At 45.3% G+C, this 22,953-nt stretch overlaps 1 protein-coding gene across 1 annotated transcript in view; it reads left to right on the top strand.

Moving 5' to 3' along the window:
- Positions 1–216: 216 nt before the first annotated feature.
- The window catches only part of msh3 (mutS homolog 3 (E. coli)), a 266,392-nt gene continuing 243,655 nt past the window's right edge, over positions 217–22,953 (top strand). Inside the window, exons 1-4 of the mRNA XM_063068557.1 lie at positions 217–718; positions 7,037–7,151; positions 12,243–12,472; positions 19,427–19,651. Of these exons, the coding sequence (XP_062924627.1) occupies positions 269–718; positions 7,037–7,151; positions 12,243–12,472; positions 19,427–19,651 (1,020 nt within the window). The 5' untranslated portion in view covers positions 217–268. The remainder of the gene's footprint in view (positions 719–7,036; positions 7,152–12,242; positions 12,473–19,426; positions 19,652–22,953) is intronic.

Raw genomic sequence — 22,953 nt, 5'->3', positions numbered from 1 at the left:
AACAAGGTAGAGTTCATGGACCAGTCAGAAACCAGGTTTATTATCACTGACACAAGGTCCTGAAATTTGACGTTTTCAGGATGGCGCGATACCGAAAATTGCTACAAATGACAATATAAGTAAATAGCGCAGAAAATCATGGGTTTCTGGGCCGTTTAGAAATCTGGTGGCGGAGGGGAAGAAACGGTGGGACATTGACTGTGGGGCTTCAGGTTCTTGTTGCTTCTCCCTGCTGCTGGCGACGGGAGGTGATAGTGGCACGTCCCGGATGGGGAGGGTTGTGCCGGTGATGTCGCTGTTCTCCGTCACTCCTGCGAAACGGCTTCGGATTTCAGCAAAAGGTGAAGAACACGGGCTGCCTGCGGGACGCTCCGCTGTTGCTTATGGCCGCGCCGGGGGCTCAGGCCCAAGTGTGCGTGCCGCTTTAAGGGAGCAGCGCAGCCCGCGGTCCAGGACAGCCCCGCTCCGCCCGCTGACCGGACCGGCGCAGCGCAGCCCCGCTCCGCCGTCACTCCGCCGTCGCCCCGCCCCGCTCCGCCCGTCACTCGGCAGCGGGTGCGGGCCGCTGGCAGCAGCGATGTCCCAGGCGAAAGGCCGCGGGAGGAAAGCTGCGGGGAGCCAGGTTGTGATCAGCAAATTCTTCCGCCCTGTAGCGAGGAAGGGGCAGCAGGAGAGGGGAGACAATGTGGCAGCGACTTCCCTCGCCCCCGGGCTCCAGGTCAGTCACCGCTCGGACGCGTTAGGCATGCACCTCTGCGCGTTTCAGCACATTTAACGGATAAGGGATTGATGTGCATGTAATATTCTGAATCCCAGGCACGTGGAGAGAAATTGTAGAATACGGTGCACACCCCACTTCCTGGTGTCTTTGTTCATAAAGCATTTCAATCTGTTACTTTCTTTTGTTGCCGGTTTTGGGTACCTTTCCAGCCTAGATCTACTGTAAGGACGCAGGTTTTCACGTGGGGCCAGTTTGATTCATCCCTGGAATTTGGGAGTGTAACCTTGGTAGTATTGCTTGTGTTTACACTGAAGGGAACTGGAATACAGTACTTGACAATTCGCAAAACCCGCAGCCTGGGAAAGGTTGTGAGTTGATGTTTTGTATTATAAATTATGACGGGAGAATAAACTGACTCATTAAACCCAATTCCTTCCGGGCCCATGGATGCCAAGTCAAAGATCTTCCCGATAATCTTACTAATGCACGATTGCAGTAATATTCAGATCACTGGAGTTGCTAAGGGGCTGTCTGCTGCTGGGTTCTCGTGGCTGTAGAGGCCAATCCAGGATCCACATGATCAAAATGTTGGGGTGCACTTCCTAAATGGGGAACGCCTGAATGTGACTTTGTTTGTCATGGGGAGGCTGATGCATGGGGGAGCCATCACAAGGCCCATGACAGATCAGGGTCAAGGTCCTGCGTCATGGAATGCACCTTCACTGTCGTTGTGATGTGTCATCCTGTTTGGCCAGCTCCATCATCGAGGGCTCGGTTGGATTGCTCTTGGTCTGCCTTGAACTTACTGCCATGGCTGACCATATCAGGAGGTAGGCAACAGGTGGCATCACACTGGGGATCTCAAGAATGCTCAGACCTTTCCACCGTGACGAGGTGACAACCATCGGAGAGGAATGCATGATAACCTGACCACGGCAGAGTTCCTGGTCGAGTACTGAAGAGCTGTGCCGACCAACTGGCTGCTGCATTCACGGATATCTTCACCCTCTCGCTCTGGCAGTGCGTGGTACCCACCTGCTTCAAGCTGGCTCCAGTCGTACGGTGCCCAAGGAGGAGTGTGATAATCTGCCTCAATGATTGTCGCCCAGAGGCGCTTACATCCACTGTGATGCAGTGCTTTGAGAGCCTGGTGTTGAAGCGTATCAACACCTGTCTGAACGGCAACTTGGATCCACTCCAATTCGCCGACTGAAGCAACAGGTCGACAGCAGATGCTGTCTCATCGGCTCTTCACTCAACCCTGGAACGGCAAAGATGCACACATCAGGATGCTCTTTATTTTTTTGGCGTGTGCCTGCGTGCGTGTGGGTCTGTGTCTGTGCATGCGCCAGTGTGCGTCCGTGATGATGTCTTTTTCATGGCTTTTACAAGGTGCGGAGCGAGAGAGAGACTGTGTGGTGCGCTACTCCTCACAAAGACATTTTCGCAGTATTTTTCCCTTTATTTTACGAGGTCGGGTTGAGATCTCGACACTCAACCCGGCACGGATGGAAAGCGTACTCGGGAGCGGACCCGACTGGTTTTGAACCAGGGAACCTCCGCTCCCGGGTCTGGTGCTGATGTCATTGCGCCACCAGCCGGCCCCCTTTATTGACTACAGCATTTAACACTATCATCCCCTCAAAACTAATCGGTAAACCTGGGCCTCGCTACCTCCTGGATTTCCTCACTTGTAGACCCCAGTCAGTTCAGATTGGCAAACACATTTCCTCCACCATCTCCATCAGCACACGAGCACCACAGGGATGTGTACTTAGCCTCTGCTCTATTCGCTTTACACATATGACTGTGTGGCTAAGTACAACTCCAACACCATATACAAGTTTGCTGATGACACCACTGTTGTGGGCTGTATCAAAGGTGGTGATGAATCAGCATACAAGGAAATTTGGCTGAGTGGTGTAATAACAACAACCTCTCACCCAATGTCAATAAGACCAAGGAACTGATTGTAGACTTCAGGAGAGGGAAACCAGCGGTCCATGAGCCAGTAATCATCAGAGGATCAGAGGTAGCGAGGGTCAGTAACTTTAAATATCCGAGAAGATTGTCCAGGACCCATTGTATAAATATTATTGAGAAGAAAACATGACAGATCCTCTATTTCCTCAGGAGTCAGCAGAGGTTCGGCATTTAATCAAAAATCTTGGTAAACTGTGTGGTGGAAAGTGTGCTGAGTGGCTGCATTGGGCCTGGTATGGGAGCACCAAGGCCTTTGAGTGGAAAATCCTACAAAAGGTAGTGGATTCGGCTTAGTACATCATGGGTAAAACACTCCCAACCATTGAGCACATCTACATGAAACGTTGCCATAGAAAAACAGCATCCATCATCAGAGATCCTCACTACCCAGGCTATGCTCTTTTCTCGCTGCTGCCATCAGGTCGAAGGTACAAGAGCCTCAGGACTTGCACCACCAGGTTTATGAACAGTTACTACCCCTCAACCGTCAGGCTCTTGAACAAAAAGGGATAACCACACTCATTTAAGGAATCTTATCTTGTTTTTTTATGCTCGTTATTTATTCATTATTTGCATTTGCACAGTTTTTTTTAACAGTTTACAGTTCCTGCTTAGTTTACAGATCCTGTTTATAGTTACTGTTCTATAGATTTGCTAGGTATTCCCACAGAAAAAGAATCTCAGGGTTGTGTGTGGTTACATGCATGTACTCTGGTAATAAATTTACTTTGAACTCTGAACTTTGAGAGTTAGGCCATTTGGCCCGTTGTTATTTATTGCTGTTTATTTATACCTGCATTTGCACAGAATGTTGTCCATTGTTTACAGTTACTGTTCTATAGATTTGGTGTATGCCTGCAGAAAAAGAATCTCAGGGTTGTGTGTGGTGATATGTATGTATTCTGTACTAAGTATTTTGAACATTGAGTATAATCAACAAAGGGTTAAAGTTCAATGGAAAATTCCGAAAACCTGATTCAAGCCACCATAGTTGAAAATGAAATGTTCTGAGAACTGTCCTCCAGACATCTAGTTTGCAAGGGAGCGTGGAAGGAAAGGTTGTATATGGTGACATACATGTACTTTGATAATAAATTTACTTTTCACTTCTTAGTAATGAGTTCCAAAGTTCAATGGAGCATTTGGAACATTATCACCATCATTATGTGCCATGTCGTATGATGGAGGCAATCATGGTCTTTCCATCACCATGATTGTCCTTGGCAATTTTTTCTACAGAAGTGGTTTGCCATTGCCTTTTTCTGGGCAGTGTCTGTACAGGACGGGTGTCCCCAGCCATTATCAGTACTCTTCAGAGATTGTCTGCCTGGAGTCAGTAGTCACACGACCAGGGCGACCATCCATCACCTGCTCCAGCGGCTTCACGTGACCCTGATCGGGGGGCTAAGCAAGTGCTATGCCTTGCCCAAGGGTGACCTGCAGGGTAGTGGAGAGAAGGAGCCCCTTACACCTCCATTGGTAGGGAAGTGTCTCCACCCTGCCGTCCTATTCGGAACATGATGGTCATAATAGCGAGGCTGAAATGATGAAAAGCAGTTAGGAAAGTGATAAATACTCGTCCTGTTGGTGGCCACATCTCCAAAGTGAGCCACGATGAAACGTGAAAAAGAGATGTCTGGAAAGAAGGGGCAGTTCCCCCGCTTTTCCTCCTTGTTTCGGGCACTGGTGGGCAGCTAACCAGGCAGAAGGAGTGATCGCTGGAGGCAGTGAGTACTCGACAGTGGGCATCAGTGAGAAGGTTTTATACATTGCCCCTCCGGGTGAGAACGTTGGTGGGTGGAAGCCGCAGAGGGAAGAGAGGTTGAGGAATGAGGACATGCCTGTGATGCCCATAGGTCCACCTTGATCGTGAGGTTTTACGTTAGGAAATGATATTGTGACTTTTAGTCACCCATAGCAGTGCTCTTGGTGATGACATGTTCTGTGAAATGAAATGGTCTGCGCTTCTGGATAAGTGTAAAGGAAGGGGAGAAGAGCGTTCAAGTCTTTCTTGACTGTGCCCTGTGTATCCTGTAACCAAGCCTTCTGCTCAGAATATACAGGTAGGCCTTCAGTTCTGGTGAAAGATCAACATTCACTCCTTTAAGAAGGGAGGAAGGCAAAAGAAGGGAAATTATAGGCCAGTTAGCCCAACTTTAGTGGTTGGGAAAGTGTGGGAGTCTATTATTAAAGATGAGGTTTCAGGGTACTTAGAGGCTAATGATAAAATAAGTCAAAGTCAGCATGGTTTCTTTGAAAGGAAATCTTGCCTGACAAATCTATTAGAATTCTTCGAGGAAGTAACAAGCAGGGTGGACAAAGGAGAGGCAGTGGTTGCCATTTACTTGGATTTTCAGAAAGTGTTTGATAAGGTGCCTCACATGAGGCTACTTTACAAGATAAAATCTTCCTGCTTTGTAGGAAAGATACTGGCATGGATAGAGGAATGGCTGACAGGCGGGAGGCAGTGAGTGGGATTAAAGCTGCCTTTTCTGGTTGGCTGCCAGTGACTAGTGGTGTTCCTCAGGGGTCAGTACTGGGACCGCTGCTTTTCACATTGTTTGTCAGTTATTTAGATTATGGAATTAATGGCTTTGTGGCAAAGTTTGCGGATGATACAAAGATAGGTGGAGGGGTAGGTAATGCTGAGGACCCCTTCCCTCCAGAGATGCTATCTGATCTCCTGATGACCTCCAGCATTTAGTCTGTGTTTATCTGTTTGACTGTCCAATGCAAATACATATTACCTAAAACAAATCAGAAACATGTTTATTATCACTGTCCTAAATATTGTGAAAATTTGTTGCTTTGCAGAATCACTACAGTGCAAAGATTCAACAACCAAAAGCCCCAAACCTCTAGCCACAGCCACCACTTACTCTTGCCCTCACTGCACCAGGATATGTGGATCCTAGATCGGCCTCTACAGACACCTGAGGATCCACCAATAGACAACCCCTTAGGAGAGCATCCATATTTGACTCGAGTGATTTCACTACTATGACAGTGCAAAGAACATAGAACAGAAAACAGTACAGGTCCTTCAGCCCATAATGTGCCGGCCTTTTAACCCTTTCTGAAATCAATCTAGCTCTTCCTTCCTACGTTACCCACCATTTTTCTTTCATCCATATGCCTATCTAAGAGTCCCTTAAATGTCTATAACATATTTGTCTCTACCACCCGCCACTCTGTGTAAAAAAAATTTACCTCTGACCCCTCCCCCCCACCTATACTTTCCTACCATCACTTTAATGTTATGTCCTCCTGTAGTAGCCATTTCTGCCCTGTGGTAAAAGTCTCCGGCTGTCCACTCTATCTTTGCATCTTGTACACCTCTGAAAGACCTGAAAAATACTATACATTGGGAAACGAAAGGAAAATAATGAAGTAGTGTTCATGGACTATACAAATTGTGATTCAGTAATTGCATATGGACCGATCAGGATCAGAATCAGGTTTAATATCACTGGCGTATGTCATGAAATTTGTTGTTATGCAACAGCAAAACATAATTTAAAACTAAATTACAGTAAGTATATATCTATTAGAAAAAGGTTAAATTGAATATGTAGTGTAAAAAGAGAAAACAAATGAGAGTGAGGTAGTGTTTTTGGGTTCAATGTCCATTCAGAAATCTGATGGCAGAGGGGAAGAAGCTGTCCCTGAATCATTGAATGTGGGTCTTCAGGCTCCTGTACCTTCTCCCTGATGGTAGCGATGAGAAGGTGAGGATTCCTAACAAGGGACGCTGCCTTTTTGAGGCATCACTCCTGGATGTCCTGGATACTGATGGAGCTGACTGAGTTTACAACTTTCTGCAGCTTGTTTCCATCCTGTGTGGTGCCCCTGTCCCTCCTCCATACCAGACGGTGATGCAGCCAGTTCATACTTCAAAGTATAGCTTGTGTTACAGGTAATAAAATGTCATGGCACAGAAACAGTCCACATCAAATTCAAGCTTTGGATAGTTTGAATGAGAAGAATTTTAAATTTTAGTTTTGAATATTTCATGGCCTTGCAGTGAGGAGTCTCAAGACCGTATAACCTGGTACAGAGGTAGGTGAACAAAGGGCTAGCAAGTAGCTGTTTAATTTGGGGAGTTGTTTCCACCTGAGTGGGGCAGCAGTTCTCAGCTGGGTCAGTGATTCTCAGGATTTTTTTATTTTGGAAACTATATTTCACTCGTGCGTATAAATCGTTAACTGATATGATTTAGGGTGAATCCAGAAACTTTAAATTGTGAAAGGTGAGTGGATGTAACAGAATTTGGCGTAGTCAGACCGAGCAGCCATGTAACTGAGTCTGACTGTGAAAATTCACATCCTGCAGATCGTGGACTCTCAGAGGAGAAAGGAGTCGGAGGTGGAGCAGCTGGAACCTACGACAAAACGCAGAAAGTTGGCAAGTCAGGAAGAGAATGGAGATGTAGTTGAAGTGGGTTGCAGTAAGTACACACGTAGCGGAATCTATTTTTATTATTATTGGTCAGTGGTGAACTGATATTATAACCAAAGTCTGTCAATTTCCTTGCCTCCTGTTTCACTTCTCCACGTTCCAGATGCTGTTTAGCTCCAAGGGGCTGAAGTGGAGGGCAGGTACTGCGGTATGTGCCTGGGCAGCACAGTTGTGTAGCGATTAGCGTAACGCCCAGCGGTCTCAGTTCAGAGTCAGGATCAGGTTTAATATTACTGGCATGTGTCGAGAAATTTGTCTTTGCAACTGCAGTACAGTGCCATACATAGTAATAGAAAAAAAGCTTGAATTACATGAAGTATGTATATTTTCAACAGTTAAATTAAGTAAGTAGTGCAAAATAGAAATTTAAGAAGTAACGAGGTAATGCAACACACAGCAAGCCAGGCAGTATCTATGGAAAAGAGTAGAGTAGACGTTTCAGGCCAGGACCCTTCATTAGTCCTGATGACGGGTCTCAGCCCAAAACATCAACAGTTTATTCTTTTCCATGGATGCTGCCTGACCTGCTGAGTTCCTCCAGCGTTTTATGCTTGTTGATTTGGGTCTCCAGCATCTGCAGGTTTTCTTGTGTTCGTGAGGTAATGTCCATTCAGAAATTGAATGGCAGAGGGGAAGAAGCTGTTCCTGAATCGTCGGGTTCAATTCCTGCCTCGGTCTTTAAAGAGTTTGTACATTCTCCCTGTGACTGTGTGGGTTTTCCCACGCATTCAAAAGACATACAGGTTAGGGTTAGTGCATTGTGGGCGTGCTGTGTTGGTGCCAGAATGTGTAATGACACTTGCAGACTGCCCCCAGCACATCCTTTGACTGTGTTGGCAGTTGACGCAAATACCACATTTCACTCTTTGTTTCACCGTTTCAACGCACATGTGACAGAAACAGCCAATCGAATCTTAATCTATATGCTTTTAAAATTAGATGAGTTTTGTTAATTTGTCAGTGCTTGAAAATCCTCTAAATCTCATGTTTTTGAAGTTGAATATTTGAGGATATTCTTCTTTTACTCAGACTTGTAATTGCAAAGACGCTGTATTAGCATCACAACTTTTGTGGCATGCTACCTATCAAGAGAGGTTTGGACAGGTACATGGATGGGAATGGTACGGAGGGCTATGGTCCAGATGCAGGTCGATGGGACTAGGCACAATAACGGCCCGACACAGACTAGGTGGGCCGAAGGACATGTTGTAGAGCACTGTAGCAGAGAAACGTGAGGTGACCTGTCTTGGTCAGACTCGTGGCTTCCCTTTGTTCTCTGGGTCTCAAAGCCAAGCTCTCTCCTGGTGACAGCTATTCCTGGGCTTCTGTCTGATTCCAGGCTTCAGTACCGAGTTGGTTCCTGTTTCCATGACTCACCCCCCCTACCCCCCATTTTTTCCTGCCTTGTTTCTGTTTAACAGTGCTGCGACAATAATCCGGTCCCTGTCCCACTTATTCCATCTATCCTTGTCCTGTTGCAGCCGGACTGTTGGTTTCTATATTGTCCTTCCTCTTTCTGCTTGAAGTTCCTCGGCATCTTCATTATTGGTGTTGAGGCAATTCGGTGTGGAACTGCATCAGTCATGACAGTTCATACAGAGACCTCATTATAGCCATGTGGCTTTATGATCAGGTCTATTCATCGGGGTACTTTCCTGTCTAGTTGATGCCTATTACAGCCAGCCCTTCTGTACGGTGTTAGCTTAGAGAGGATCCATGGCTGCTTATCTCACGACAGCTACTCTTGTTGCCTCCAGATTTTTAGATAAAGACAAACAATTTAAAGATTATACTCATGAGAAATTCTGCAGATGCTAGAAAACCAAAGCAACACACAAAAAATGCTGGAGGAACTCAGCAGGTCAGGCAGCATCTAAGGAGAGGAGTAAACAGTTGATAAAGAATATCTTTATTTGAAGAACGATCTAGTGCTTTTCTGGTGTATATGAGGAATAAACTCTTCTTGGGCTTTCAGCCGGGTGCAGGTATCGACTTTAACAAATGTTTCCACGACAAACTCTGCCATCTTCATCAGGGATGATGCCTAGACATGTCTAGTCTGGTGGTGTTTATACCCCCGTCGTCTTTCCCTCCCGATTCTCCTCATCCAATTAGGTTTCCACTGTCCCATCTTGTTTACCATCGGGTTCTAGTTCTTACTGAGGCCAAGACCTTTGTCTTTGTTAAAATTCTTTTTCTGTAGTTTTATTTCAATGGCTTCTTTCACGAGGCGGTCCGAAAAGCCATTGGCATGGCACAGTAGCTTTGTGCCAGGGAAATCAATCCTATGGCAATTGCCAATGTTGTGCTGCCGCCAGTTTCTCTAGGTAACCCAAACAGATGCACCTCCTGAGCTCCTTGATGGGGGTTTCTACTGTATGCCCTGTCTGGCCAATATCTGCTACTCCACATTCACAGGGAATCCTGTAAACACCAGCCTTCCTGGATCCCAGGTGATCCTTGGCCTGTGTGAGCTGTGATTTGAGCTTCCTTATGGAATTGTCAGGATTCTGAAGAAATACTGGATTAATACCATCCACAAACGGCACTGAGATAGTGGCAGTCTCTGCAGAATCACCACGACCCGTCTTTCTTTCTGACCGACACCGCTGGGGCTGCCCACGGTCTGTTGGAGGGCTAGATGATGTTAGCTGCTGCCATCTCTTTGATCCGCTGCTCCACTGCCTGGCACTTGGTGAGGGCCAGGCGATGGGCTGAGCGTCTCTGGTGTTAAGGTGGCGTTCGAGCAGCCCCGTGCATCTGCCGACCTCATCTCTAGCTGCGAAGATGTCGAGGTGCTGGTCTTGTACCCCAGGTTGGGGAACCTGGGTGCGCTCACCCGATTGGAGCTCCCTGGGGAGGCATGTTGCTCAGTTGCCAGGCTCTCCCTCCGGGTTGGCATCCCGCCTTCGGGGTGCGGGGGAGGCACATTGCTCGGCCCCTTGACTTATTCTCTGGGTTTGAAGGTGCTCCATCTGAATTCTGCCCGCATTGGCTCATAAATAGGGTCGAGGTCTACATGTTTGTTTACAGAATTGTTTGCAGAAAACCATGCTTTTAGCAAATCTCTTGCGTGTTGCATGTTTAGATTTTTTTTTAGATTATGAGAACACTCAGTCCTCTTTTATTGTCATTTAGAAATGCATACATGCATTAAGAAATGATACAATATTTCTCCGGAGTGAAATCACAGAAAGCAGGACAGACCAAAGACTAACACTGACAGAACCACATAATTATAACATATAGTTACAGCAGTGCAAACAATACCATAATTTGATAAAGAACAGACCATGGGCACAGTAAAAAAAAAGTCTCAAAGTCCCGAGTCGATCGACTCCCGAGTCCCTGATAGCAGCGGCAAAAGGGAGAAACTCCCTGCCATAAACCTCCAGGCACCGTCAACTTGCCGATGCCTTGGAAGCAGCCGACCACAGCCGACACTGAGTCCATCCGTCCGAAAACTTCGAGCTTCTGACCAGCCCCTCCGATACAGCCGATGAGCGCCATCCTCTGCCGAGCGCCTTTGACCTCTCCCCAGCCGCTGAAACAAGCAAAGCTGAGGATTTCGGGGCCTTCTGCTCCTGAGATTCCGGTTACCACACAGTAGCAGCGGCAGCGAAGTGGGTATTTCAGAAGTTTTCCAGCTGTTCCTCCGTGCTCTCACGTCCGTCTCCATCAAATCAGAATTGTGCATGGTCCCCTACTTGACAGATAACAGATATCATCACCGAAGTGGCCGCGCACGCTGCCGTCGTGTCGCCATCTTCTCCCCCCTCCCAGGAGGTATTTGCCAGGTATTTGCACAAGGATGTTTGCTTGTGCCTTGGAAAGAAGATATTGCTGACAGAATACGGTTAGAAGCAGGGATGCGGGGTGAAAACTAGTTAATCGGTGCAGTGGGAAGGCAGATTGCACTGCAAGTAGCTGACTTTCGTGGTTCAGAAAGCTTGCACTGAGGCTGCAAATTCAGATTTATTCATTAATCGCATGTACAGGGAAACATACACTACTGAGCAGAAGTCTCAGGCACATATATTTAGCTTGTGTGCCAATGACTTTTGCACCGCACTGTAGTAATTTTGTGTTTTGCACTGTACTGCTGCCACAAAAAAAACAAGTTTCATGACAGATGTGAGTGAAGATAAACCTGATTCTGATATGGGTCTCTATTGTGGACTGTGTGTGGGAAGGGGACAGGGAGTGGGGAATCATAGTTGGGAAAAGGGGAAGGGAGTGGGAAGCACCAGAGAGATAATTCAGTGATGATCAATAAATCAATTGCTTGGAATCAAATGACCTTGCCTCGTGTTTCAGGGCTGGGTGAGCCTGCACTCACACCACCCCTCACCCCTGGCACCCCTTCTCTGCCACCTGTCCCATACTCCACCTTCACCATTCCCGACATCCTTTACTCCCACCAGAGTTACAAACTCGCTCTCCACTCCATGTTGACAAGTACAGTATTGTACAAAAATTTGAGGCACCCTAGCTATACACCTAAGACTTTTGCACAGTACTGTACAGTGAAATGTGTTGTTTGTGTTAAGAACCAACGACAACCTAACGACGTGATGGGGGCAGACTGCAAGTGACGCCACGCATGCTGGTGCCCACAGTGCTCGGCAGAGCTACGCAGGACACAACAAGCAACAAAGCGACGACAGCAAAATGAGCCCCTTTCCTCTGTCCTATCCACTCACTCACACACATACGCTGTCTTCCAAGCCCAGGGTAGGCTGTATTCGGCCTGCAGCAGGCTCGTGGATCCGCAGGCACCAGGCTTCATCTTTTCCAGTGGACTTGCAAAAGAGAGTGTGTTGGAGATAGAAAGGATTACCATAATCCTCCTCGACACAAGCAAGGTGAAAGGGGATTGTAACATGGCAAATGGGATACTCTTGTTCAAGAAAAGCTGCATCATCATCATTTCTGTGCCATGAACTTGCATTGATAATTATCTTTTCACTGTCCTTTTACATGGAGGTTTATGTATGTATTTATATATAAATACTGTTACGTTGAATCATCAGTTTATTTTTAAATTCAAAAGATTTCTTTTTTATTTTTAACTTCTAAGATGCACCAGCAGTACGTAAACAGCCGAGGATATCTTCCTGCACCCTGGACAGACTGAAGGAATTTTCTGTTACCAGGCACCGGGAACCGTCGGGTGCTCAGGCGCTGGAAGGGGAAGTCCAAACGAAGAGAATCAGATGCAGCGACAACGCTGATCTACATTGTGACGCTGTCGGCACGGGACGGCACGATGGAATGCTCCTGCAGGATCCAGACGGAGAACTGGAGCAGGTGGGTTCACTAACACATTTTGAGGCCTTTAATAAAATTCATTTAATCTGTCCAATGATAGATAACATTTTATCAGAATTTTAACTTGCTTCATGTAATTCGTAAACCTATTAGGAAAGCAAGGATATGATGTTGAGATTATATAAAGCACTGGTGAGGCCTCACTTGGAGTATTGTGAGCAGGTTTGGGCCCCTTATCAGAGAACGGATGTGCTAAAACTAGAGAGGGTTCAAAGGAGGTTCACAAAAATGATTCCAGGATTAAACAACTTGTCATATGAAGTGTGTTTGATGGCTCTGGGCCTGTATTCACTATAATTCAGAAGAATGAGGGGTGACCTCATTGAAACCTATCGAATGGTGAAAAACCTCGATAGAGTGGATGTTGGAGAGTCTTAAAACCAAAGAACACAGCCTCGGAATAGAGGGATGTCCTTTTAGAACAGTGATGAGGAGGGATTTCTTTAGCCAAGGAGTGGAGTTCATTGCCACAGTTGGCTGTAGAGGCCAAGTCTGTATGTCTATTTAAGACAGAGGTTGATAGATTCTTGATTTGTCAGGGCATGAAGGAATATGGGCAGAAGGCAGGAAATTGGGGCTGAAAGGGAAAATGGATCAGCCATGATGAAATGGTGGGGCAGACTTGATGGGCCAAATGGCCTAATTCTCGAAGTTCAGAGTACAATTTATTATCGGAATACATACATATCACCACGTACAACCCTGAGATTCTTTTTCTGTGGGCATACTTAAAAAATCTATAGAGCTGTAACTAAACAGGATCTGTAAACCATAAACATCAGGAACTGTAAACTGTAAGGAAACTGTGCAAATGTAGATAATAAATAGCAATAAATAATGAGCATGAAATAACAAGATTAGAGTCCTTAAGTGAGTGTAGTTATCCCCTATTGTTCAAGAGCCTGATGGCTGAGGGGTAGTAACTGTTCTTGAACGTGATGCTGCGAGTCCTGAGGCTCTTGTACCTCCTACCCGATGGCAGCAGTGAGATAACAGCATGGCCTGGGTGGTGAGAACCTTCGATGATGGATGCTGCTTTTCTACGGCAACGTTTCATGTAGATGTGCTAATGGTTGGGAGGGTTTTTACCCACGATGCACTGGGCTGAATCCACTCCTTTTAATGGGTTCTCCGCTCAAAGGCCTTGGTGTTCCCATACCAGGCCATAATGCAGCCAGTCAGCACACTTTCCACCACACATCTACAGAAGTCTGGCAAGTTTTTCAATGACATGCCAAGTCTTTGCAGACTTTTGAGGAATTAGAGGTGCTATTGTGCTTTCTTTGCAATTATATTTATATGATAGGTCCAGGACAGGTCCTCGAAGATAGTACCACCAGGAAGTTAAAGTTACTGACCTTGTCCACCTCTGAGCCTCCGATGATTACTGTCTCGTGGACCTCTGGTTTCCTTCTCCTGAAGTCTGCTCCTAATCTTATGGTCTTTTGTTATCTCTGTGTTCATCTGTTTGAATCTTGATGAAGGGTCTAGGCCTGAAATATCAACTCTATATTCCTTCCCATTGATACTGCCTGACTTGCTGAGGTCCTCCAACATTTTGTGTGTGTTGCTCTGGATTTCCGGCATTTGCAGAATCTCTTGCTTTTGTGAATAGTGAGATAGTTGTTATTACTAGGCACTAACACTTCACAATCTGTCTCAAAGATCTTGACCGAGTGGACCTATAGTAATATTTCCAAGTTTTTCTGATGAAGCGGAACAAGCTGGGACTGTGAGCTGTAATTAATAGGGTGGTGATGTCAGTCGTGAGGAGACCACAATGTGAGCTGTGATGGGAGGCAACGTGGCTCAGAATATTGGTCTGGTCTGGCAGATGGGATTACAATGTGCTCATCCACAAAAGTAAATTCCTTTTCGCTAAAGTGCTGGATTGGAGGAATGTAGATTGGAATGTGTCGTGGTCAGGAGATGCTCGAGGTTCACCGAAAGCCAATGTGCAGGTGGTTCAGAATATTAAGAAGGCAAATGGCATGTTGGACATTATAGTGAAAGGACTGAGTCTAAAGAGAGACAATGACTTGTCGTGGTCTTTAAGGCCGAAGTGAGTATCCTCTATCATTTTGAACTCCTTGCCTACAGAAGGATGTACTTTAGAAGAAGAGGATAGGTCCTTTGGTCCACGACGTTGTGTCGACCTTTTAACCTATTCTAAGATCAGTCTTTACTTTATTGTCGCCAAAGAATTGATACTAGAGCATACAATCATCACAGCGATATTTGATTCTGCGCTTTGCGCTCCCTGGATTACAAATCAATAGTAAATATTAAAAATTTAAATTATAAATCATAAATAGAAAATAAAAAAAGGAAAGTAATTTAGTGCAAAAAAAAAACCCGAGAGGCAGGTCCGGATATTTGGAGGGTACGGCCCAGATCCGGGTCCGGGTCCATTCAGCAGTCTTATCACAGTTGGAAAGAAGCTGTTCCCAAATCTGGCCGTACGAGTCTTCAAGCTCCTGAGCCTTCTCCCGGAGAGAAGAGGGACGAAAAGTGTGTTGGCTGGGTGGGTCATGTCCTTGATTATCCTGGCAGCACTGCTCCGACAGCGTGCGGTGTAAACTGAGTCTACGGACGGAAGATTGGTTTGTGTGATGTGCTGGGCTGTGTTCATGATCTTCTGCAGCTTCTTTTGGTCTTGGACAGAACAACTTCCATACCAGGTTGTGATGCACCCTAGAAGAATGCTTTCTATGGTGCATCTATAAAAATTAGTGAGGGTTTTAGGGGACAGGGCAAATTTCTTTAGTTTTCTCAGGAAGTAAAGGCACTGGTGGGCCTTCTTGGCAGTGAACTCTGCTTGGTTGGACCAAGTCAGGTCATTTGTGATATCGACCCCGAGGAACTTAAAGCTTTTGACCTGTTCCACTTGCGCACCATCGATGTAAATTGGGTCATGTGGTCCGCTACTCCTTCTGAAATCAAAAACCAATTCCTTCATCTTGCTGACGTTGAAGGATAGGTTATTGTCTTCGCACCTCTGGGTTCTTAATTTCTTCTCTGTACTCAAACTCATCATTACTCGAGATAAGTCTAACCCTTCTTTCCTATGTAGCCCTCCATTGTTCTATCATCCATGGGGCTATCTAAGAGTCTCCTAAATGTCCCTAATGTATCTAGGTCTACCGCCACCCCAGCGGAGCATCCCAGTACTTACCTCTGACATTCCCCCTATACTTACTATCAATCTCCTTAAAGTTACATCCCCTTATATTAGCCATTTTCTCCCCAGGGAGAAAAGTCTGGCTGTCAACACTCGATCTCTGTTTCTTATCATCTTGTACACCTCTATCAAGTCACCTCTCATCCTCCTTCACTCCATAGAGAAAAGCCCTAATTTGCTCAACCCTATCCTGAGGTGGGGTCAAGAGGGACAATGAATCAATTTTGATGGAATGGCGAAGCAGACTCATTAGACTGAATAGCCTAATCATACTCCTATGTCTTATGGTCTTATCCTCTTTAAGAGAAGTGCTCTAATCCAGGCAACTTAAACCCCTACAGATAGAGCAGGCTAGGCCTCTGTGCTCTCGAGTTTATACATTGGGAGGTGACCTCCTTTGCTGTATGATTTTTTTGGAGGGTTTGGCAGGGTATTTGGAGAGGGTATTTGTCCTGGCTAAAGAGTTTAGAACTGGTTCAGGATCTCTGAGTAAGGATTAATTTAGGAAAATGTAGTAGAGGATTTCTTTACTCAGAAGCCTGTGGAAGCTCAATCACTGATTTGGAGAGCTATTTTGGGAACAGCTTCTTCCCTCTGGCATCAGATTTCCGAACGGACAGTATACCGACTCATGAACACCACTTCACTATTTTTTTGCTCTCTTTTTGCACTATTTATTTCATTTATTTTACGGCTGATACAGTGGATTCCGGTTAATCGGGACACATTGGGCTCAGTACATTTTGGCCCAATTAAGCGACTGCCCCAATTAGCCAGTTTCATGGAAATATGGGATTAGATCCCTTATCAGAAATGCTTGGGGCTGGAAGTGTTTCAGATTTTGGATTTCTTTTTTGGATTTTGAAGTATTTGTATCAATATAATGAAATAGCTTTTGAATGGGACCCAAAATTAAACACAAAATGTATTCCTATAGAAATTTACAGCACATCATAGGCCCTTCGGCCCATAATGTTGTGCTACCATGTAACCTACTCTAGAAGCTGCCTAGAATTACCCTACCACGTAGCCTTCTATTATTCTAAGCTCCTGTACCTATCTAAAAGACCCTATGGTAGCCACCTCTACCATCGTTGTTGGCAGTGCATTCCACACACCCACCACTCTCTGTGAGAAAACTTACCCTTGACATCCCCTTGGTACCTGGTTCCAAGCACCTTAAAACTATGCCCCCTCGTTTTCACCACTTCAGCCCTGGGAAGAAACCTCTGGCTATCCACATGATCAATGTCTCTCATCATCTTATACGCCTCTATCAGGTCACCTCTCATCCTCTTATACGCCTCTATCAGGTCACCTCTCATCCTCTGTCGCTCCAAGGAGAAAAGGCCAAGTTCACTCAACCTATTCTCATAAGGCATGCTCTCCAATCCAGAAAACATCCTTGTAAATCTCCTCTGCACTCTCTCTATAGTATCCACATCCTTCCTGTAGTGAGGTGACCAGAACTGAGCACAGTACTCCCAAGCAGTTTATACATATACCCTGAAGTTAGTTTTATATAATATTTTCAATAATTTTGTGCGTGAAACCATAATGTGTGTATTGAACCATCAGAAAGGTGAGCTATCACTACCTTGGCCTCCCAGGTGGACAGTCAGCACCATCATTCTCAACTCTGAGTTTATGTGCTGCTGCTAAGCCAGCTTGTGCTATCGGTTTGCCTTGTACTGGTTCATCACACGTATGTATTGATGTAGCCGTTCCCTATTCAGCGTGTTAGATTTTCATCAGCGACAATCTTGGCAAATTCATCAATGAATTTCTCTGCTGCTTCATGGTCAGCAGATGCTTTATCACCCCAAATCCTTAAAATTTTAATGCCATGCCTTTTCTTAAATTTTGGTAACCAGCCTGCTGAAGTTTCACTATTACCTTCAATTTTCAGTTCGTCATGATAGATCTGTGCTTATTTCATGATCAGCGCACCATTAAGCACCATTCGTTCACTTCATTGTTGACAAATCCACTCATTGTTGACAAATCCACTCTTTCAATACACGTTTGAGAGCTTTTTTTTGCCTTGTGCAGTATTTTTCTATTTTTCAATCAATTCGCTTCAATTGTTAACATGATTTGTACTTTTTTTCCTTTTTTTTGAGTGTTGGACTTTTAATTTTATTTTTATTCTTTTTATTTCTCTTTAATTGGGTTCTTTTGGGTTTCTTGCTTTGTGGCTACCTGTGAGTTAGCAAATCTCAAGGTTATACAATTTAATCATTCTGTGATAATAAATGTACTTGAGTCTTGAACTTCTGTTCATTATATATGCGAGGTCACGTCTCAGTACTGTTGGTGCTGTGCAGAGACCTGCGCACTGTCTGGCAACCTTCCCAGTCCCTTGCAGAATTTTCCATTTGTGACGTCATGTCAGCACTCAAAGAAATTTCCAAAATTTTTATAATTTGGAATTTTCAGATAAGGGGTGCCCAACCAAGTTTAAGGAAGTATAAAAAGGTAGTGAAAATGATATAAAAAAGACAAACTACCACTTAGCTAACAAATTATGTATTTATATGAAATACAGAACAAATTAGAACACAACCAATGGTACTACAGTGCTATAAAACTGTATTAATTCCTAACAGTTATCAACAGAGGAATTTGTTTAGTGTATGTGGCCGTGTTCTTTTGATTGACTAAATGAACAAAATGCAGACACCTAGTGCACCGCCTTCATACAATGCTTTTGACGACTGCATCCTCCGAATCTTCATTTTCATTGTAACATTCAAGGTGATTGTCGATAACTTCAAATTCTTTGTAGTTCCTCATTGATTGAAGTAATGCATTGGTTTCATTTTCACTCATGGCTGTCTCTGACATCTCAAAGTCTGAATACTAGAAACTGCAGTTAGTAAAACAGTTCCAATTTGTCTTACTGTTTATTTCTCACCAACCATCAGTGACAAAAACTACCACTGCTTTTTGAGCACAAACACACAACACTGACGCTATTTCAAAACTGCTCGCTCGAAACGCGGTATACTGTCTAACGGCCACACAAGTGCACGTGACTGACACTAGTTAGAAACTGTTTGGCAACAACTTCATGTCCCAATTAAACATCGTAATGTCCCAAATAAAGTGAAGGGAATCCGGGCTATTTTGTAGATTTAACTCTTACTTTCCTAAGTTATTTTGTGTTATGTTTTTCTTCTGTGCTTTACACCCTGGTCCGGAGAAATGTTGTCTGGTTTGATGGCATACATGTATGTAGTTAAATGACAATAAACTTAACTGGATTTGATTATTTTCCCAATTATATTTTGCTGTTAAGAGTTGTTCCAGATAAGCAGCTTCCCCAGTTGTTCTCTGGCTCATTTAACCACAATCCAATGTATATATGTCTTATTGTAACTTATAGTTTATGGATTGCACTGTACTGCTGCCATAAAACAACACATTTCATGACATGTCAGTGATAATAAGCCTGATTCTGATAGTTTTCTGAATTTTAAGGGGATTGTGGGATAGGATCGATGCTTGAGGTCAAAGATCTTATTGAATGATGGAATAGACCTGATCGGTCTAATGGCCTACTTCTGTTTCTATTTTTTATGTTCTTGTGTTGAAAGTTCCTTCCACTATCCTTCGTCTCTTTCAAACAAGTGTCCCCCCCTCTCCCCTCACCTGCGCTGCTACCTGTGTTTCTTGTCCTTTCTCAAGTTGCCTTTCCTAAGCTTTGCAGATTTGAACTCGGAAACGAATCTTTGTTTTATTTCTGACAGACTCATTCCCAGGAAGTTGCAAGCCTTGACCGGAGCCGATTCTCAACGTCCAACAAGGGAGCCTGCGCGAAGAATGGTTCGGAAGACACGGGAGGTCATCGCAGGCTGAAGATGGCGTACACCCCGCTGGAGCTCCAGTTCCTGGAGATCAAAAAGCAGCACAAAGACGCCGTACTCTGTGTGGAATGTGGATACAAATACAGGTTCTTTGGTGATGATGCTGAGGTAGGCCTTTCTCATAAATGCAATCCTAACTGGGATCACTCTCTCTGTGATTCCCTTGTCCACTGATCTCCCTCCTGACACGTCCCTGCAAGCCGAGCAAGTGTTACACCTGCCCCTACACTTCCTCCCTTACCACCATTCAGGGCCCCAAACAGTCCTTCCAGGTGAGCCGACACTTCACTTGCATGTCTGTTCGGGTTGTCTACCGTGTCTGGAGCTCTCGGTACGACCTAGTGCAGATTAGGGGGCCGCTTTGCCGGGCGCCTTCACTCCATCCACAATAGGAAGGATTGCCACTGGCCAGCCTTGTCAGTTCCACTCCCCATTCCAGTTCTGATATTTGGGGGTGGCTTGGTAGCATAGTGGTTAGCACAGCGTTCTACAGTGCAGGCGACCCGGGTTCGATTCCTTCCACTGCCTGTAAGGAGTTGGTATGTTCTCCTCGTGACCATGTTGGTTTTCTCCGGGTGCTCCAGTTTCCTCCCACAGTCCAAAGATGTACCGGTCGGTAGGTTAATTATAAATTATAAATTGTAAACTGACCTGTGATTAGGCTGGTGTTAAATCAGGGATTGCTGGGCGGCATGGCTTGAAGTGTCAGAAGGGCCTCTTCTGTTCTATATCTCATTAAAAAAAATGTTGGTCTTGGCCTCTATTGCCACGATGAGGCCACTCTTAGGGTGGAGGAGCGACTCCTCATGTTCTGTCTGGGTAGCCTCCAACCTGATGGTATGAGCATCGATTTCTCTACTTTTCTAGTAATTCCTCTCCCCTTCCCCTGCTCTCTTTTTCCATTTCCCATACTGGCTCCCCTCTTACCCCTTCTCCTCACCTGCCGATCACCCTCCCCCCATGCTCCTCCTCCTCCCCTTTCTCCCAAGGTCCCATTCTCCTCTCCTATCAGATTTCTTCTTCAACTCTCAGTTTCTCACTTCATCCCCTCTCCCCACCCATCCACCTTCCGCCTCACCTGGTCTCCCCTATCACTTTCTCGCTTGTACTTTCCCTCCCCCCACCCCCACCAGCCTCTAATTCTGGCTTCTTTCCGCTTTCTCTCCTGTCTCGGCTCGAATCGTCGACTGTTTACTCCTCTCCATGGACACTGCCTGACCTGCAGAGTTCCTCCAGCACCTTGTGTGACTTACTTTGGGAACTGGTGAAGTTTCAACCATGTGTGTCTAAACCTTAGGTACTTAGGAGCAGCCAGTGCAATGGGGGGGGGGGGGCATTTTGCCTTGGAGTCTCTGGTTTTAGTTTGGGTGTCAGTTTGGTGGTTTTCTATTTCTTTTCTTGCTATATTCCAATTGTAGTTCTGCTGCTCAGTGTCTACATGCTTCCTGTACTGTGACTGGACCCATATATTTTAAGCCTCTGTGGTATGTCACCCCCCCAACTAATCAAATTTAACTTTTTTCCTTAGACTTTACAATCTCTCCCCTTTACTAAAGTCCTCCAATCCAGAGGACATCCTGGTGAATTTCCGGTGCTTTATCCCCAGCACAGTTGTAACCTTCCTTTAGTTGAACTTTAGACCATTGTAATTTCCCTCATTACAGTCGAAACTACTAATTTTGGTCCCGTGATGTTCAGATTGAAACGGCTTCTGGAATTCTATGGTGTTGTGGTCGCAACCTCCTAGAGGGAATTTTTATTCACAAGGTTGCTTATTGAACCTCCTTTGTTGCACATTATCAAATCTAAATCAGCCCGTTTCCAGGGGGGCTCTGCAGCAAGTTGTTTGAAGAATCAATCCCTGATGCATTTCGAAGATTCTTCATCTACGACTTTGGTTTGTCAAACTGATATGCAGAGTAAAATCTCCCATCATAATTAAAGTTCCCTTTCAAGGCAGGAAAATGGGTTAATAAATCAGCTATGATAGAATAGCAAAGCAGATGCGATGGGCTGAATGGCCTAATTACACCCCTGTTTTCTTCTGATCTTAAACATGACCTGGGCATGCTCTGCCCTATCGGGAAGGCATGTTTTAGAGTGACTCGCTCGTGTGGTATCTTTTCCCTGCTATTAATGATTTCAATCCCAACTGATTCTACATTACTGTACTCTGCCTCCCTATTGCAATACAGCATTTTCTTAATCAACGGTATCACCTTGCTCTTCTCGCTTTCAGCCTTTGCCTTGCAAGTCCTTCCTAGCCAGAGCAGCCCAAGGACTCCTCTGTACGGTCCAGCTGTCTGGGGTGCCTAATGTTCATTGAAGTGGGTGGCCCTCTCGTTGCTTATCTTTTGTTCCCTCGGCTGACAGCACCCCAGAGCTGGTTTGTGCATTTCATTGATGGTGCGGTTTAAAAGGCACCCGCGTGGGTTTCCTCCGGGTGCTCCGGTTTCCTCCCGTGTTTCAAAGATGTCGGGTTAGCATGGGCATGCTGTGTTTGTGTTAGAAGCATGGTGGCACTTGCGGGTTTTCCCCAGCACATCCTGGGACAGCATTGGTCGTTGATGCAAACGACGCATTTCACTGTCTGTTTTGATGTACATGTGACAAATAAAGCTAATCTTTACCAGTCCCTCTCTAGTAAAGCTGCTGTTGGGAACCAGAGACAGGGCTGACTTGTACTGTGGCTTTATTAAGCACGCAGACCAACAAGACGAAAGAGTAGAATTAAGCCATTCGGCCCGAGTCTGCGCCATTCTATCATGGCTGATTTATTATCCTTCTCAACCCCATTTAACTGCTGTCTCCTCATAAGGACGTATGACTTTACTAATCAAGAACCTATCAACCTCCACTTTAAATATACCCACTGTCTTGGCCTCCATAGCTGTCTGTGGCAATGAATTCCACAGATTCACCATCCTCTGGCTGAAAAAATTGCTCCTCAACTCTGTTTTAAAGGAAAGTTATTCCATTCTGAGGCTGTGCCTTCAGTCCTGGACTCCCCACTATAGGAAGCATCCTCTCCATCTCCACTCTATCTAGGCCTTTCAGTATTTGGTAGGCTTCAATAAGGTTCCCTGTCGTTCTTCTAAGCTTCAGTGAGCCCAGAGCCTCGAAGTCCTCTTCATGCATTAACCCTTTCATTCTCGGAATCATTCCCTTGAACCTCCTCTGAACCTTTTCCAATGCCAGCACATCTTTTCTTAGATTAGGGACCTGAACCTTGCCCACAATATTCCCGATGCAGTGTAATCAGTGCCTTGTAGGAAGATAGAGGGACTTGTGCCAAATGAAGGACGTGTAGAAAGACAGTTTTAGTGCTTTGGAAAGGAAGTAAACTGAAGCGTTGGTAAAGGCCACATGGTTATCGAATTAGTACACCACTGGATGTTACTTCGGGCTTT

The sequence above is a fragment of the Mobula hypostoma genome, chromosome 16 (genome assembly GCF_963921235.1).
Source record: "Mobula hypostoma chromosome 16, sMobHyp1.1, whole genome shotgun sequence".
NCBI classification, from domain to species: domain Eukaryota; kingdom Metazoa; phylum Chordata; class Chondrichthyes; order Myliobatiformes; family Myliobatidae; genus Mobula; species Mobula hypostoma.
This window is presented reverse-complemented; position numbering and strand designations above follow the sequence as displayed.